At 41.3% G+C, this 14,694-nt stretch overlaps 1 protein-coding gene across 2 annotated transcripts in view; it reads left to right on the top strand.

Annotated features, from left to right (window-relative positions):
* The window catches only part of AMIGO2 (adhesion molecule with Ig like domain 2), a 30,599-nt gene extending 18,814 nt beyond the window's left edge, over positions 1 to 11,785 (top strand). For both annotated transcript variants that reach the window (XM_035128480.3, XM_088676664.1), the window contains one exon: positions 1,539 to 11,785. In XM_035128480.3, coding sequence (XP_034984371.3) covers positions 1,609 to 3,159 — 1,551 coding nt within the window. In that variant the 5' untranslated portion in view covers positions 1,539 to 1,608 and the 3' untranslated portion in view covers positions 3,160 to 11,785. The remainder of the gene's footprint in view (positions 1 to 1,538) is intronic.
* The last annotated feature ends 2,909 nt before the right edge of the window (positions 11,786 to 14,694 follow it).

The raw sequence follows: 14,694 nt of genomic DNA, 5'->3' as shown, positions 1-14,694 counted from the left end.
GAGCCCAAGCCTTCTAAAAACACACATTTTTTCTTATACTGTAAGCTCACATTATCATTCACTTTTTGCTATCTTGTAAAGGTAGTTTTAAATTCCAATTTGCTCCTTCACCCTACTCCCCCAAAAGTGACCCTAATACCATGAAACAAAGACTGCCTGTGTTTGTAGAAGAATATAAAGCAGACAATACCAGACAATAGCAGCAAAACATGCCAAGTATGTGCAGACTAACTGCATGGGGAGGGCAGCAATATGATCATATATTTCAACCTACAAAAAGCACTTCCACAAGAACTGGGCTTTACGTAGCTGTAGAATCGTTTGAACATGCTTGCCCAGAGTAGGCATTAGTGCAGTTCTAACACTGGATCTCCTGGGACGCTAGCATTGCCAGCTAGGATGCCAGCATTTCATCCAGGTCACCCATATGGGAAACCAATTCAAATATGCCTACAGGTAGGGATGAAATGAAAAGATCTGCCAATTCTATTTCTTTCCGTTTCTCATTTTTCCCAGTCTTAAATCTGGTTCTCCACATTTACAAATTTTCATTTTAATATTCGTCATGAAAATTATTCACCATTTTAGTGAAATGTTCTACTAATGAATATATTTTTGTATGCACACATTGATGTACACATTTTGCAAGCAATTTCTCCTAATACATTTCAGCTAAATATTACTTTTTTAATGCACACATTCACCTAGTGCATGCATTTTTTTTAAAAAAAGAGTGAGGAACAGCATCGCAAAATTCAGATTAGTGTGAATTTTAAGGAATGGCTCTGTTTCTGTTCTCATATTGGATTGGAAAGTGCAAATCTGGTGAATGCAGCTTCCCATGTGAACTGAATTGAATTTCTCTCCATCCCTACCCATATGCTTCTTCTCAGGAGCATATGAATAAGCCTTCATATGTTTGGCATCTTGTTAAATCAAGTACATATCTGTGTCTATTTGGGGCCATCCCCTGAAATAAAAGGTATAAAAGGATTTCAGGAAAGAGCATTGTGTTGCATAAAACACTGTGGTAGTGCACACTATTATTTGTATACAAAATATTTATCCTAGTAACCTGTTTTACTTGTTTCCAAGATGTCATTTTGATTCATCCATGCACCAGTGGCTGGAAGAAAAACCACACATTGACCCAGTCAGATGTTCGGCACCAGGCTTTTAGCCTCGAGACATGGTGTGTCCAGTTCTGCATTTGAGAAAACCCATAGAGTTTGAAAAAGAAATACAAAATGACACGGTGTGTAATGCTAGGCTTTGCAAAGAGATGGGCAGTCTAACTGGAGAGTAATGTAAATTGGCAGGTACCAAGTTTAGAAACTACAGTATTTTGATTTATAAAAATTAGCTCCATGCCCTAAAATTGGTTCAGGAAAGCTATGGGATAGCTCACTCGTGTAAGGAAACGATAGCGACACAGACTCCTGTCTCTCTCCCACCCTATGCTTTCTGGTGACAACCATGCCACTCTGAGACGTTGGGTGATTTGTAGAGATTAATATTCTTTCTCTTTCTCTTGACAGCGACTGGCGCAAAGCTAACTACATGTATAAAGTGTGGCAAGGAGCACTGGGAGACGGCTAAAACACAGTCATGTCTTTGGTTTGGCACACCATTTCAGCTCTTCACGTGAACTACAAGAAACTGATATGCCTCTTGGTCGTTGCCATAAGTTTGTGCCGCAGTGCCTCTGCGATGTGTCCTGCCGCTTGCATTTGTGCCAGCGACATTGTGAGCTGCACCAGCAAGAATCTCTCGAGAGTGCCCACAACCCTCTTCAAGCACACGAAAAGATTGGACCTCAGTCACAACCGAATTGGGATTTTGGATCACGACTGGATGCCAGTGTTGCTTGATAAACTGGCCACCCTCATTGTCAGCCATAACGGCATCACGAGTATCAACCCAGGAAGCTTTTCCGCGACTCCCAATATCAAGTACCTCGACTTGTCGTCCAACAGCTTGAGGTCCCTTGGCAGTCCTGTCTTCCAGGAACTGAGAGCTCTGGAGATTTTGTTGCTGTATAACAATCACATTGCCCATATCGATTCTGCTGCTTTTGGGGGAATACCCAAATTGCAGAAGCTCTATTTGAGTTACAATTCTCTCTCCCAGTTCCCAATCGACTTGTACATTGGGAAACGTAAACTCTCCGAACTTGTGCTGTTAGACATTTCTTACAACCAAATCCAGTCGATACCCATTCACTACATGAGCTTAGTACCAGCCAGACATCTTAGTGGGATTTATCTTCACGGGAACCCCTTTTACTGTGACTGCACACTTTACTCCATGCTAAGCTTCTGGTATCTTAGACACTTCAGCTCGGTGGAGGATTTCAAGGCTGAGTATACATGTGTGTTGCGGTCAGGCTCCAAAACGAATAAACTGCCCTTATTGCACGACAACTACTTGAATTGCTCGGAAAGCACCATCAATGGCTCTTTCCATGCGTTTGGCTTTATTCAGGAAGCCCAACTTGGGGAGAGGCTGATCATACCTTGCGACACTAAAATCAGCGACGCAGGCACCCACTTTGTTTGGATCAGCCCAGACAATCAGTTTTTGGAGCCCAGCAAAGATATTGAACACTTCAGAGTATTTCTCAATGGGAGTCTGGAAATCGACGAGGTCCAGTATGAGGATGCTGGACTTTATTCCTGCATTGCAATAAACAGGAAAAGACTGTTGAATGAGACAATCGAGGTGAAGATCAACGTGAGCAATGTCACTGTGGACCGGTCTCACTCTCACGAAACCTTCAACACGGCTTTCACCACCCTTGCCGCTTGTGTAGCCAGCATTATCTTGGTCCTCCTTTACCTCTACCTGACGCCGTGCCCTTGTCGGTGCAGGTCCAAGAGAAGGAAAAGGCAGCCGAGCCAAAGTAACCCTCATGCCTCCATATTGACCTCGAATCCTCCCCTGGACCTTCCAGCTGATGAGAAAAAAGCCAGCAGTGGCAAGAGGGTGGTGTTCCTTGAGCCCGTGAAGGAGCCAAAGCTGGGACAGAATGGGAAAGTAAGGATGTTTCCTGGTGAGAACATCATTGCAGAAAGTATCCTAAAAACTCCCCGAACGAAATCGGACTCCGATTCCATGAACTCGGTGTTTTCGGACACGCCTTTCATGCCGTCCTCTTAGCTTCCTGCCTGCATTCGCATTGTATGGCTAACTCTTTCAACAGCTAGCTGTCCTGCCTCTAGCCAATCTTAAAAGAATAGGGGAAACTCTTTCAAAGCAAAAGAAATTATGAGGTCGTTCTGATAGGTGGTGGTTACATGCCCTTCATTCTGTAAACCTGGACCAGTGCTGGGGAGGAACACTTTGCTAGATGGCTTTTGCAGCTCCCTGCTTTGAAGTGGCCACATCATGACAGATGCCACTGCTGTTTCAATTTCTGTGCTTATGGGCATGTGAGTGCCGTTCAATGAGTGGCATTTGTGCACTGCTCCCATTCACTTCAGTGAAGCTTGTATTGGAGAGCTTCCCAGCAGATTAGATCCTTGGCTGTGTACCTGTATAGAATTTGTGTAATTGTAATTGTCAGGGATCAGAACCACAATCAATATGGCTCCTAGAGCTGAGCTTAGATAGGGAAAGAGAGAAATAGCCATTTACTAAACTTCTGGTTTCTGCCTTTAGGCACTGAGCACATAACAGAAACAAAGGAAGTGATACAACAGAAATATTTCAAAATGGGCTTTTGCATAAATTATGACCTAAGCTTTGTGATTTTGGGGGGAGGAGTGGTGTCATCTCCTTCTGAATACTAGAGATTCAATAGCCAGTAACCGAATGTATGATTACGTGGTATAAATAAACTTTCACTATATGAAAACTTTGACAGAAAACACTTGTTCAAAGTTACGATCTAGAAACCACTTGAGCCTTTAATGCTTTTTTTCTGAAAAGGTACAGCACTTTGCTCCTGTTAAGAAATCGGAGCCATAGCGATATTCAACAGGTAAAGTTTCCCCACCAGTGCACAGAGACGGGAGAAGCTGCACCTTTGGAATATCTGGGTTCCTCACCATTCTTAAAGAGACAGGAGCTATGTTGCTTCTGGAATGTGGCCACTTCAGTCTACCTACTTATTCTTGCGTATGTGGTGTGTGGCTTGAGGACAGAATATCTTAGGAGAGGAAAGCAGAGGATTAGTTTGGAAGTAAAGGAACCAGGGTTTGTGCAATTTCATGTTTTGTATATGAGCTACTGCACTTTGAACACTTTTGCTGACTTAATGAGAGCCATAATGGAAACCACCAATCCCAAATTGAATCCTGGAGCAGCCAGGCCTTCTCATTATCAGCGATGAAATGGCTGGCATGTCCGGACATTGCCTTCTACAGCTGACGGGGGAACCTGGTTGCATCCAGCTTCCCGGATTGCAGCCTTACTTGGAAGAATCGGAGTAATTCGGCAGGTTTTTCGGAACATATTAATGTACCAATTTACAGGCATATAAATGACGATGTATCAATTTACAGGCATATAAATGACGATGTAATGAAATTTGCATTTCGTGGTTTGATATAGAAAGCGTCAATTAAGTACTTATTTCTAGGCTTATCAGTTTTGAGAATTTTCCATTCCTAGCAGAAGAACTAGAATTTTGTAGGATTAGGCCTTTATAGTGATTTCCATCTGCTTTAGTATGGGGTTTTTTTGTTATAAAATAGACTACCAAAAAAAAAAAAAGCTGTGTTGTTTCTAGAAAACAAAAGACTCCAGTATTCTTAGTGTTGTTTGTACTATTTGCACTCTGATCAAGTAGGTATACTTTGCTGCAACAGCACATGGAATAGCTTGTTCAGCCAAGGCTTCAGTAGCATCGTGTCCTTGGGAACTGGGAGAAGCCAGCCTTCGTGTTTTGCTTGCCAGTTGCAATCATCTTATGAAGGTTGCTGTCAAATATTTCTCATGTATGGTTCTGCATGGCAATTGAAATGCCTTTGGATGAGTTTTCCCCACTCCTCCCCCACTTCTCAACTGAGCCAAGGAGCAGCTTTATATCACACCCCTAAGTTATGTTTGATGTCTGGTGTCTGGCTGGCATAAAGTTTCACTAACCCTGTGATGCTCTGTGCATAAAGTAGTGTCCTGGCATCCTGGATCTGATCCATTCCAATAGCTATGTTTCACTGATGGCAGCGGTTGTTTAGTTCAAGTCTTGGAAGGACTCGCATAAGAGTTCATAAGATCAAGCGTAGGGCTGGGTAATACCCGGTTTTCATATTTGTGGTATATCACCAGCTACGCATCGCGATATGCCAATATATCACAGTGTCTGAAATAAGGATGGAGCTATGTAGAGGCATTGGCTGGCTTCGCAGTTTCCCCCCGCATTGTGATTTTTGCATAGCGCTCACACACACATCATGATTCGCAATATATTGCCAGGTCAAAAATTATGAAACTGATATCACAATATGGACTTCAAACCAGTTTTGGATGATATATTGATATCTCGCCCAGCCCTAAGCAAGGGTATCCTGTCTATACCCAAGCAATGTAGCTTTCCACTCTCTGTACTCAGCTTACACAATTCCTGATTTCCTTGCTTCACTTCTCTCTCAGTACATGGGGCTGAGAGTGGTTCACCTCCCACAGGGCTCATTCTGGTGAATATAACTAAGGACTACTTGTGCAGCATGGGAGCTTATAAATCTAAAGTAAATACATATAATTCTAAACATCCCGTTTCCTCAACATTCCCCATGACCTTCACCTAATTCTTTGATTCAGCATCAAAGTATGTTGAAATAACCCTTTTGACTAGCTGCTGTCTCTTATTTGGTGAATAATCAAGGGATTAAACTGGTGCCGAAGGAAACTTTTACTGTCTTGGCCATAGAGATTTAAATAACATTTGAGGATCAGGCTAGACCTAAAAAGTTTGTTGTTCAATGCAGTGGACACAAAAATAGGGTAATCAGTTTTGCAAGCTGGAGACCAGTATGGTCCTCCAAAGGTTGCTGAAGTAAAACTCCCCTCAGCTCTTGCAAACATGCTCTCGATTCTCAAGTACTCAAGGCATGGCTTACCATTTCAAATTGAAACAATTTAGATAGCAAAGGACAAGATGATACTGGGTGTAGCTGAATTTTCCCACACACTCCCCCATCTTCATTTCAGGGAAGGCGTGAAATGGATGCTGTCAAATGTTTGGCAGGCTTGAATGACGTCTTGAAAGTCTGTTAGCTTGGGCAAAATTAATGTGCTATGTTAAATCCATGAATCCTGCATTCAAAGTGTCGGTCATTTGCCACCCGCAACCCTGCATCAGGCTATGAAATCATGGCCTAGTGTATTTTGACAAGTATAGATACAGTACTTGCCCAATCTTCTCAGTATTCTCTACTACCACTCCCATGACTTTGGGCTTGATCTGATGGGAGTTGTAGTCCAGTATTAGGCTAGAGAAGGCCAGAGGAAGAGCTTCAGTTTGAGAATGGAAGTTGGGTGTTGAATTTCTAAGCACAGAAATAATAGATTGTCTTCAATGTAAGTAATGCCCAGGTAGGCACATTATGTGACCCATGGGAGCAGAACAATAACCAGACTGTCCAACAGTGATGGGATAAAAGCAGACCAAATCTCTATTGACAGATGCAGGCAGGGCAAGGGTTGGCATGGCACTGGGTCCCAGGATCATCATTCCACAAGCCCCATGTGGAATGGATCTGCTGGCCTTGGATCACTGGAAGCCGGCATGACAGGAGTCGGCCCGTGTTGAACCTTGCTGTGGTGAAGCCAAGCAAACAAGGTGTCACTGGGGGACCAGGGTGCAGATTCCAACCAGGCAGATACTGAACCCACATTTGGGGTTGCCCTGGTCAATCCTCCCCTCAGGCCCCCCTATACTATGTTGATCCTGACCAATGCCATTTCCACCCTCATACAAACAACGTTCTTCTGCCTAACAAAGGAAAGCAACAACTTCACTGAGGGAAAGGCGGGAAAATACCCAGCCAAGTGCCAATCAGGTTGAGAGAGAGAAATTCATTTCCAGCCCTGTCAACCAGTGACCCAAAATTGCTCAGTGAAGACTCTAACCCAGGCATCCCCAAACTTCGGCCCTCCAGATGTTTTGCACTTCAATTCCCATCTTCCCCGACCACTGGTCATGTTAGCTAGGGATCATGGGAGTTGTCGGCAAAAACATCTGGAGGGCCGCAGTTTGGTGGTGCCTGCTCTAACCCAATGGGGAGGGTGGGAAGCTCTCAAAGCAAAATGACTGTGAGCTCCCGGGGAAGCAGCCTTAAAAAGGCTTCCCCCTCCCCTCTTCAGCAAGGGCTCATGGGACAGCTTTTTCCCATGAGCCCATCACCCAGAGAAGATACTAGGCAAAGCCTTGCCTGGTACTTTGCTGTAATCTATGGACCACAGCACCGCCAGGCAAAGTCGTCCCATGCTTACTTGGCATGGAACGGGGCCTATCAATGGGAGGGCCTTTTCAGTTGTGGCACTGTGTTGCTGGAAAAACTCTCCAGGGAGGCTTACCTAATGCTAACCTTGGTCATGTTTGTGGCACCAGGCAACCTCTTTTTTACTTTCCCACCCTTTTAAAACCTTGGCAGTTCACAGATTCATTCTGGTGTTGTGTGTGTGTTGTTTTCTTTTCACCATGTGAGTTGATAGTTCATCACATTTCTATGGAAATCTATGCCAACACAAATCCCATTGCTTTCAGTGGAACTAACTCCTGGGTAAATGTGTGTAAAAATTTCTGCCTTTTAATATCTTAATTGTGTAAAGCACCTTAGAAGCAGTTCTGGTAAAGGGCAGTATAAAAATACTCTAAACAAAGAAATAAACCCTCAAGTTGTGACGTTTTGCATAAGTGCGACAGAAGAGCGTCAAGGGAAATGTTCCAGCCAGCTCACTGGATAATGAAGAATTTGCTGCTGACCTTCAGAAGAGCATGACCTAGCCTTATAAGAAAGTGTTGCTTAAGGAATCTATTTTTTATTGACGGAGAGAGAGAAAGAAGTTGCAGGATTTGCTGCTGTGTGCCATCTGTGCGTGGACAAATTGGACTGCACAAGGAGGAAATGAGTTATTGTAAAGAAGGAACATTTTGTATTTTCGTCATGGAAAACTGGTAGAAACAGCAGTGTTTGAGCTTTTAGCATTTGGTCTTTAACTGATAAATTGGGATATTTTACTTAGAAAAGCCATTACTTCCTAGAGGTTGGGCACAGCCGATTATGCCCCTTTAGAAGTCCTATTCATTGCTGTGTGACTTGGGCAGGATAAAATCCATCACTTTAAGTCACCAAATGATTACAAAATGCAAAGTAGCATGAATAAAATAACCACTGGCTCTTCAAGTAGTCATCCAGTTATGACAACTGGAAATGAACCTCAAAATCAGCCCCTTGTAATAAATATGCTAGGCTGAGCACATTCAGTTCCCAATATATGAGGCAGTAGTTCTGGTTATCAAAATGTGCAAAGTGAATTGTTACTTCAGTAGCATAGCTTTGTTCATCATAGAAGAGACTGATGCTCAATCTGCAGTGAGAAATAATTGTAAGAATAATAAAAGGTTGCTGGGTCAGATCAATATGAACTTGTTTTTAGCTTATGACTTGTACTGATAATTTTAGTCTACATTTTATATTTTATGCAAGCTTCACAGAGGTCTTTAACTCTGTGCAAATTCTGCTAAATAAATGTCTACAACAGGGGTTCCCAAACTAAGGCCCGGGGGCCGGATGCGGCCCAATCGCCTTCTAAATCCGACCCATGGATGGTCCAGGAATCAGCATGTTTTACATGAGTAGAATGTGTCCTTTTATTTAAAATGCATCTCTGGGTTATTTGTGGGGCCTGCCTGGTGTATTTACATGAGCAGAATGTGTCCTTTTATTTAAAATGCATCTCTGGGTTATTTGTGGGGCATAGGAATTCGTTCATATTTTTTAAAAATATATATATATAGTCCGGGCCCCCACAAGCTTTGAGGGACAGTGGACCGGCCCCCTGCTGAAAAAGTTTGCTGACCCTGGTCTACAACTATACATATTCTGAGCGTAAGCCACAGTGGTATAGCTGTTCTGGAAACACACATTCTTTCCAAAATTTCAGAGAGATTTTGTTCCACCAGTTTGTAACAGAACCAAATTGTCCACAGCAGTGATTGGGTGAGCAGTTGTGAGGTGACAATCCCTTCTCATCATCCATCCTGGGGAAACATTGATTTTCCTGTTTTAAAGAATGAGGGAACTAAATAATATTTCACTGATTGAATGTACATGTAGCGCTTTTGAAAGTGAAGCTGGAGAGCTCTTCTGAAGCATACAAGATTGATGACACAGTATTGAGTTGTCAGCAAGGACACTTGACAAATAAATTGCGAAGGTGCAGAGAAGCCAGGCCCAGCACAAATAAGAACAAAAAAAAACCCCGCCCTGTGCCTCATGCTCATTTCTGTTTCAGTGTATGCTTATACACAGTCCATGTCAGCTTGCTATTTTTTAAAAGAGCAAATTAATATTGTTAAGTACTTGGCTTCACTCTTTCTTTTAGCCATTGCTTTGAAGTGTTCAGCTATACAGGTATTTTCTAACAACTGAAAAGCTGTAAATTTGACATTAGGGGTGGACTGGTGCTGCAACTTGTTCATGTGTCATGCCCTCCTCCAACTTAGGGAATTGTGCTTATCCTATCAGCCAGCCCTTTTGTGTCCAACCTGGACCCTGCAATCATCTTCTGTAGTCCTTCTTTGTGTGCTTCCTCCACTGAAGGTCTGGAGGGTGGCAACACAAGATAGGGCCTTTTCTGCAGTGGCTTCCTGTTTGTGGAATGCTTTTCCCAGGGACGCTTGCCTGGTGCCTTCATTACGTATCTTTAGGTGCCAGGCAAAAATGTTTCTCTATAACTAGGCCTTTGACTGATAAACATTCTATGGCCTTTTAAATGTGTTTGTAGGAGTGGGGACTATTGGTTGGCTTTTGTTTTATTATATATTATTTATTCTCATTTTGTAATTTTATGCTGTGAACTGCCCTGTGGTCTTCAGATGGTATACAAATTTAATAAATCTCAGACAGCCTAGAAAATGAATGGTTGCAGCTTTGAAGTATCCCAGTATTTTTAAATGATATCTTAGTCGGCTCTTCTATGTTTTCAGCCTGCCTCTTATCATTGTTAGGGATTGTATCCAATTAAGTAATACTCAGAGAAGACCCATTGAAATCAATGGGCATGAGTTAGTCCATGGACTATTCCAGTGGGTCAATTCTAACTATGAATGTGTCAGATAAACCCCCATGCTTATTTGTTGGTTTTATATTTTATTTTATTATTTATGCAGTGTGTGAATCGTTTCATTGAACTGTTGAACATCACCCTGGAATATTTTGAATGAGAGTGATTAAGAAATATTTTTTTAAAATGTTAAAATACAATTAACAAAATACAAACTCTCGGTGTATCTCACCTATCTCCTAACTGTAAAACAAATGCAACTCATCCCATGAAAAAGCACATTTATGTAACCCACCAGCAGTAAACTATGTTAGCAAAATAGGACCAAAGCACAACTTCCATACAAATTAGTGCTGGCATCTAAATTGATAGAGAGGATTTAGGCAACACAGCTGATAAATCTCTGAGCTGAACATGGAGATCAGCTTAACTTACCTTCTTGCTCTTAGTATATCTTCTTGATGTATCATCATGACTAAAGCTGTTCTATGTCAGTAGATCAGAATTTTCTCTTTGATGTAGTAGCTGCCTGTAGGTATTTTATTATGGTCCTGAAACATCTGTTTGACATACTCTCTGAGGACTAAAAGTTTCCATGTATGTTGTTGTTTTTTTGTCCTACTAATGCAAAATCATGATACATGTTGTCAAAGTGTTACATTATTCTAAAACATGAAGGTCAGGTATTCAGAAGACTGCTCTGTATTTCAGCTCTGTAATTCCTGTGAGATGAAGCAAATTTATTTGGGCAAATAAAAAATAAGGAAAAGATATGTTTATTGCACACAACAAGAGGGGAACATTGGTATATCCATGCTGGAAATGTGCAGCTGTACATACGTCCAGGGATGATGGCATTTGGCATGGGACCCATATAGTGCATAAATAAAAATTATTGAGTATCAAACTAAGATGAAAGCCATAAATTCTGACTTTGGAACTTCAAACCCCCGGTTGTATTTACTGAGTAGTTATAGCATGCATACACAACATTTTCTTTATGTACCATTTTCTTTATAATGGGTGGATTTCAACTAAGTCTTATTGAAATTAAGGGACCTAAGTTAGTCATGTTCATTAATTTCACTGGGTCTGCTCTGAATTAACACTTAGCGGAATGCCACCCTATGTCACATGATCTAGGCTCAAATCCTAGCCTTGAAAAGAAGTGCTAGCATTAATTGGAGCCAGAGATTGCTAGGAGTTAAGTCCAATATCCAAAACACCAGAATATTTTTTGTGTATAATTATGATAAATTATTCCTGAATTTACCCTTGGATTAGTGGAGAGCTTCGAAAAAGAAAGCAGAATATTTATTTCCCATTCTAATGTATTTTCAACTGCTTACCCTCTTTTAAAAAGATCAAATGGCTATATGAAGAAACAGCAGATGTGGTGATATTGTCTTCACAAGTTCCTTGTGTTTATATTCTCATTTTGTGTTGCATACACTCTTTTTTCTGTACAAACCTCTTTTTTGTATTTCTTTGTAGAATGATTTAAATTGACTGGAAATAAATATTTTCCCATTAAATCTAATGGAAATCGTGACCTTTGCTGAGTGTTAACAGTCTCTCTAAATGAATGTCGGCCTCGTCTGTCAAGCACGCACAATGGGAGTTTCTCTGGAATATGAATAAATGTGCGTTTTAAGCCTCCAGAACAGCAGGTGGCAGAAGTGTATTAAAACACGGTGGGGGGGGGAGTTAGCCACTCCTCTTGCTTCAAGTAAATTTATTGGGCCTGTGTCAGCTGTGGATGATGAAGCCATTTGTGGTCGTCTATCCCAAAGGTTGTGAAAAGCACCCTTCCCTTGATGCGTGTTCAGGCTAATCTTTTAATAAAGTAATTCCATATTTCAGATATCCCAGTTTATTCCAGTCTCCTCCTCTGAGTATCAGCGGTGAAAGATAAAAGCTCCTACAATTTCCATAATGAATGACTAAATTTAGAACACGTTTATGAAAATGTCACGAGGGCTAATTGCTGTAATTTTGATATTATCCTTTGAAAAGCAAAAGCCTCAAAATAAGCCCTTTTTGGATCACAGAGAGATTTTTTTAAAAAAAAAACAGGTACAGGGGTGGCCAACACAATGGCCTTCGGATGTTGGTATGCTACAACTTCCATCAGGCCCTGCCAGCAAGACCAGTGGTCAGAGATGATGAAATTTGCAGTCTGGAGGGCATCACATTGCCTACCTCTGATTTTAAAGAAAGCCAACATAGTTTTGCTTTCCGTGAAGATTAAGAAGGGCTTCCCTCATACACACTTGTCCTCTTGTACCCTCAGACATACACACAGATCTTTTGGAAGCAGGGGACTTGAATAGGAGGAATCGTCCTGGCTCCCACCACCCAAACACAAACAGAGACACTTGTAAGTAAGAAAGAACTTTCTTCAGACTGGCACAGGCTCAGCAGCAGAAGCTCAGGAGTCATCATTTGGGAGTGATGAGTTTCGATGCCCTCCCCCATTAAAGAATTGGAACTTGCTTGTTTTGTGGGGATGTCAAGGTTGCAAATGTACTCCCATTAGGGTGGGTGAAACTGCTTCTATCTCCAAAGGCAGCGCCTGCTTCTTGGCAACTAGATGCACCCTCAAGCTCCTGTTTTCAGTCACTGCCGCCTCCTGTTCTGGCTCTCCAGTCTCCACAGAGGCTCTCTGCAGGATCATCATGGAAGAGAGCAGACATTCTTTCTCTCACTTCTGAAGCAGCTGAAGTCAGATTCCTCCGTCTTTGAAGCCAGGTCCCCATCATCCAGCCCTCATCCCCATTTCTTCTTCCTTCTCTGCTTCCTCTCTCAGAGCCTGCCAATCCAAGCCCAATCCTGACAGCGCTGTGAGGAGCCCAAAGACATTCAACAGAATGGACACACAGGTCTGTGCTCTCCATTTCAATGAATGTGGAACCTTTACTACATTGCAGTTCCACTGCTGGAATTGCTTTTCGCAGTGGTGCTTTCCAGTAGCTTGCATGAAATTAAAGCATTTTGCTTCACCTTTGCTTAGGATGAATATATATGTAATCATCAATGTTTTCATAAACTCCACAGTTCCCTGGAGTTCCCTGACTGAGTGCAATTCGTTCTTTGCACTCATAACTAGAAGTGTTCTTCCGTAGCCTTTACTGTTTCTCGATCCATAGTGTCAGCAAGACCAGAATAGCTCAAAACCCAACAGATCCTGCTCCAGCATAACACCCTCAGGCTGAAAGCATGTGATATAATACTGTTTCCAGAACCTTCTAGTTGCTAAGCCTTGATGGGTGAGGGGAGAACATATTTCTCCTTTGTGTTGTGGGTGTTTTCTCACTGGCTACAGCAAGGACACCTTGGGAGATTTATGTCTGCTTCATCCCATGATATGTTATCTCTTGCTTCATAACCTGACAGTTTATTTATTTTGTTGACGCATTCAGATTACAACATGTCAAGTCATGTCAAAGTTATGGCTATTGGTATCCCATTACACTGGTCCCAACTGGATGCAAGGTAGGGGTTGTCCTGATGTTTTAGGTTTTTGAAAATCAGGGGTTCTGGGAGAAGAGGAATGAACCCTTCCCTCCACGCTATTGTCCTGATCTGAATGCCCCCACTACCCCCTGAAACTGTATTAACTCCCTGGGAGAACATACACAAGTAGCTGCATAGAACTAAAGTCATATCAATGATCAGAAAACAGGAGGGCAGTAGCAAATGATGCAGAAGGTCCATGCCACTTCCCTGATGAGTCACTGCCACATACTGGGATGGAGGAGAGGAAGGCAAGGAAGCAGTAAGGTTCATGTGGTGCAGGGTGGATTCGATTTAAATCGAATCGAATTAAATCACTATTTAAATCACTAGTCAGTAAGGCTTGATTTAAATCATATTTTTTTCACAGAAAGACTCATTCTTGCTGGTATCATCTAAATATTTACAACCTGATGAAGGTTTCATTTTTGGAATAATAAACCTTCAGAGTAGTTTTTACAGTTATATCACAAATTACTGATTTGGTTATACTATTAGAAATACATAGACAGGTAATTATGAAATTATTGTGATGTTCAATAAGTTAACTGTTTACATTTGGCAACTTTTCTGCTGTACTTTATTGGAAGGAAAAAAACAATCATTTCCTTAATAACAATTTAAACAATTTATTTAACTAAAACAACAACATTATAGCATGTGTATCCATGTTTGTTAACAGATGTGGTTAAACATTTTTTTAAAAAAAACCAAAAACCTTAGACTGAGTTTTAGCACACATGAAAAACTTAAAACAAATCCTTATTCCCTGATGAATAGCATATTTAAAAAATCTGATTTAAATAAAAAAATCTGATTTAAATAAAAAAATCTGATTTAAATAAAAAATCTGATTTAAATAAAAAAATCTGATTTAAATAAAAAATCTGATTTAAATAAAAAAATCTGAATTAAATAAAAAATCAATTTAAAATTTTAAAAAAT

The sequence above is a fragment of the Zootoca vivipara genome, chromosome 9 (genome assembly GCF_965207765.1).
Source record: "Zootoca vivipara chromosome 9, rZooViv2.hap1.1, whole genome shotgun sequence".
Lineage (NCBI taxonomy): Eukaryota > Metazoa > Chordata > Lepidosauria > Squamata > Lacertidae > Zootoca > Zootoca vivipara.
The sequence above is the reverse complement of the archived record's forward strand: the minus strand, read 5'-3'. Positions and strand labels throughout refer to the sequence as shown.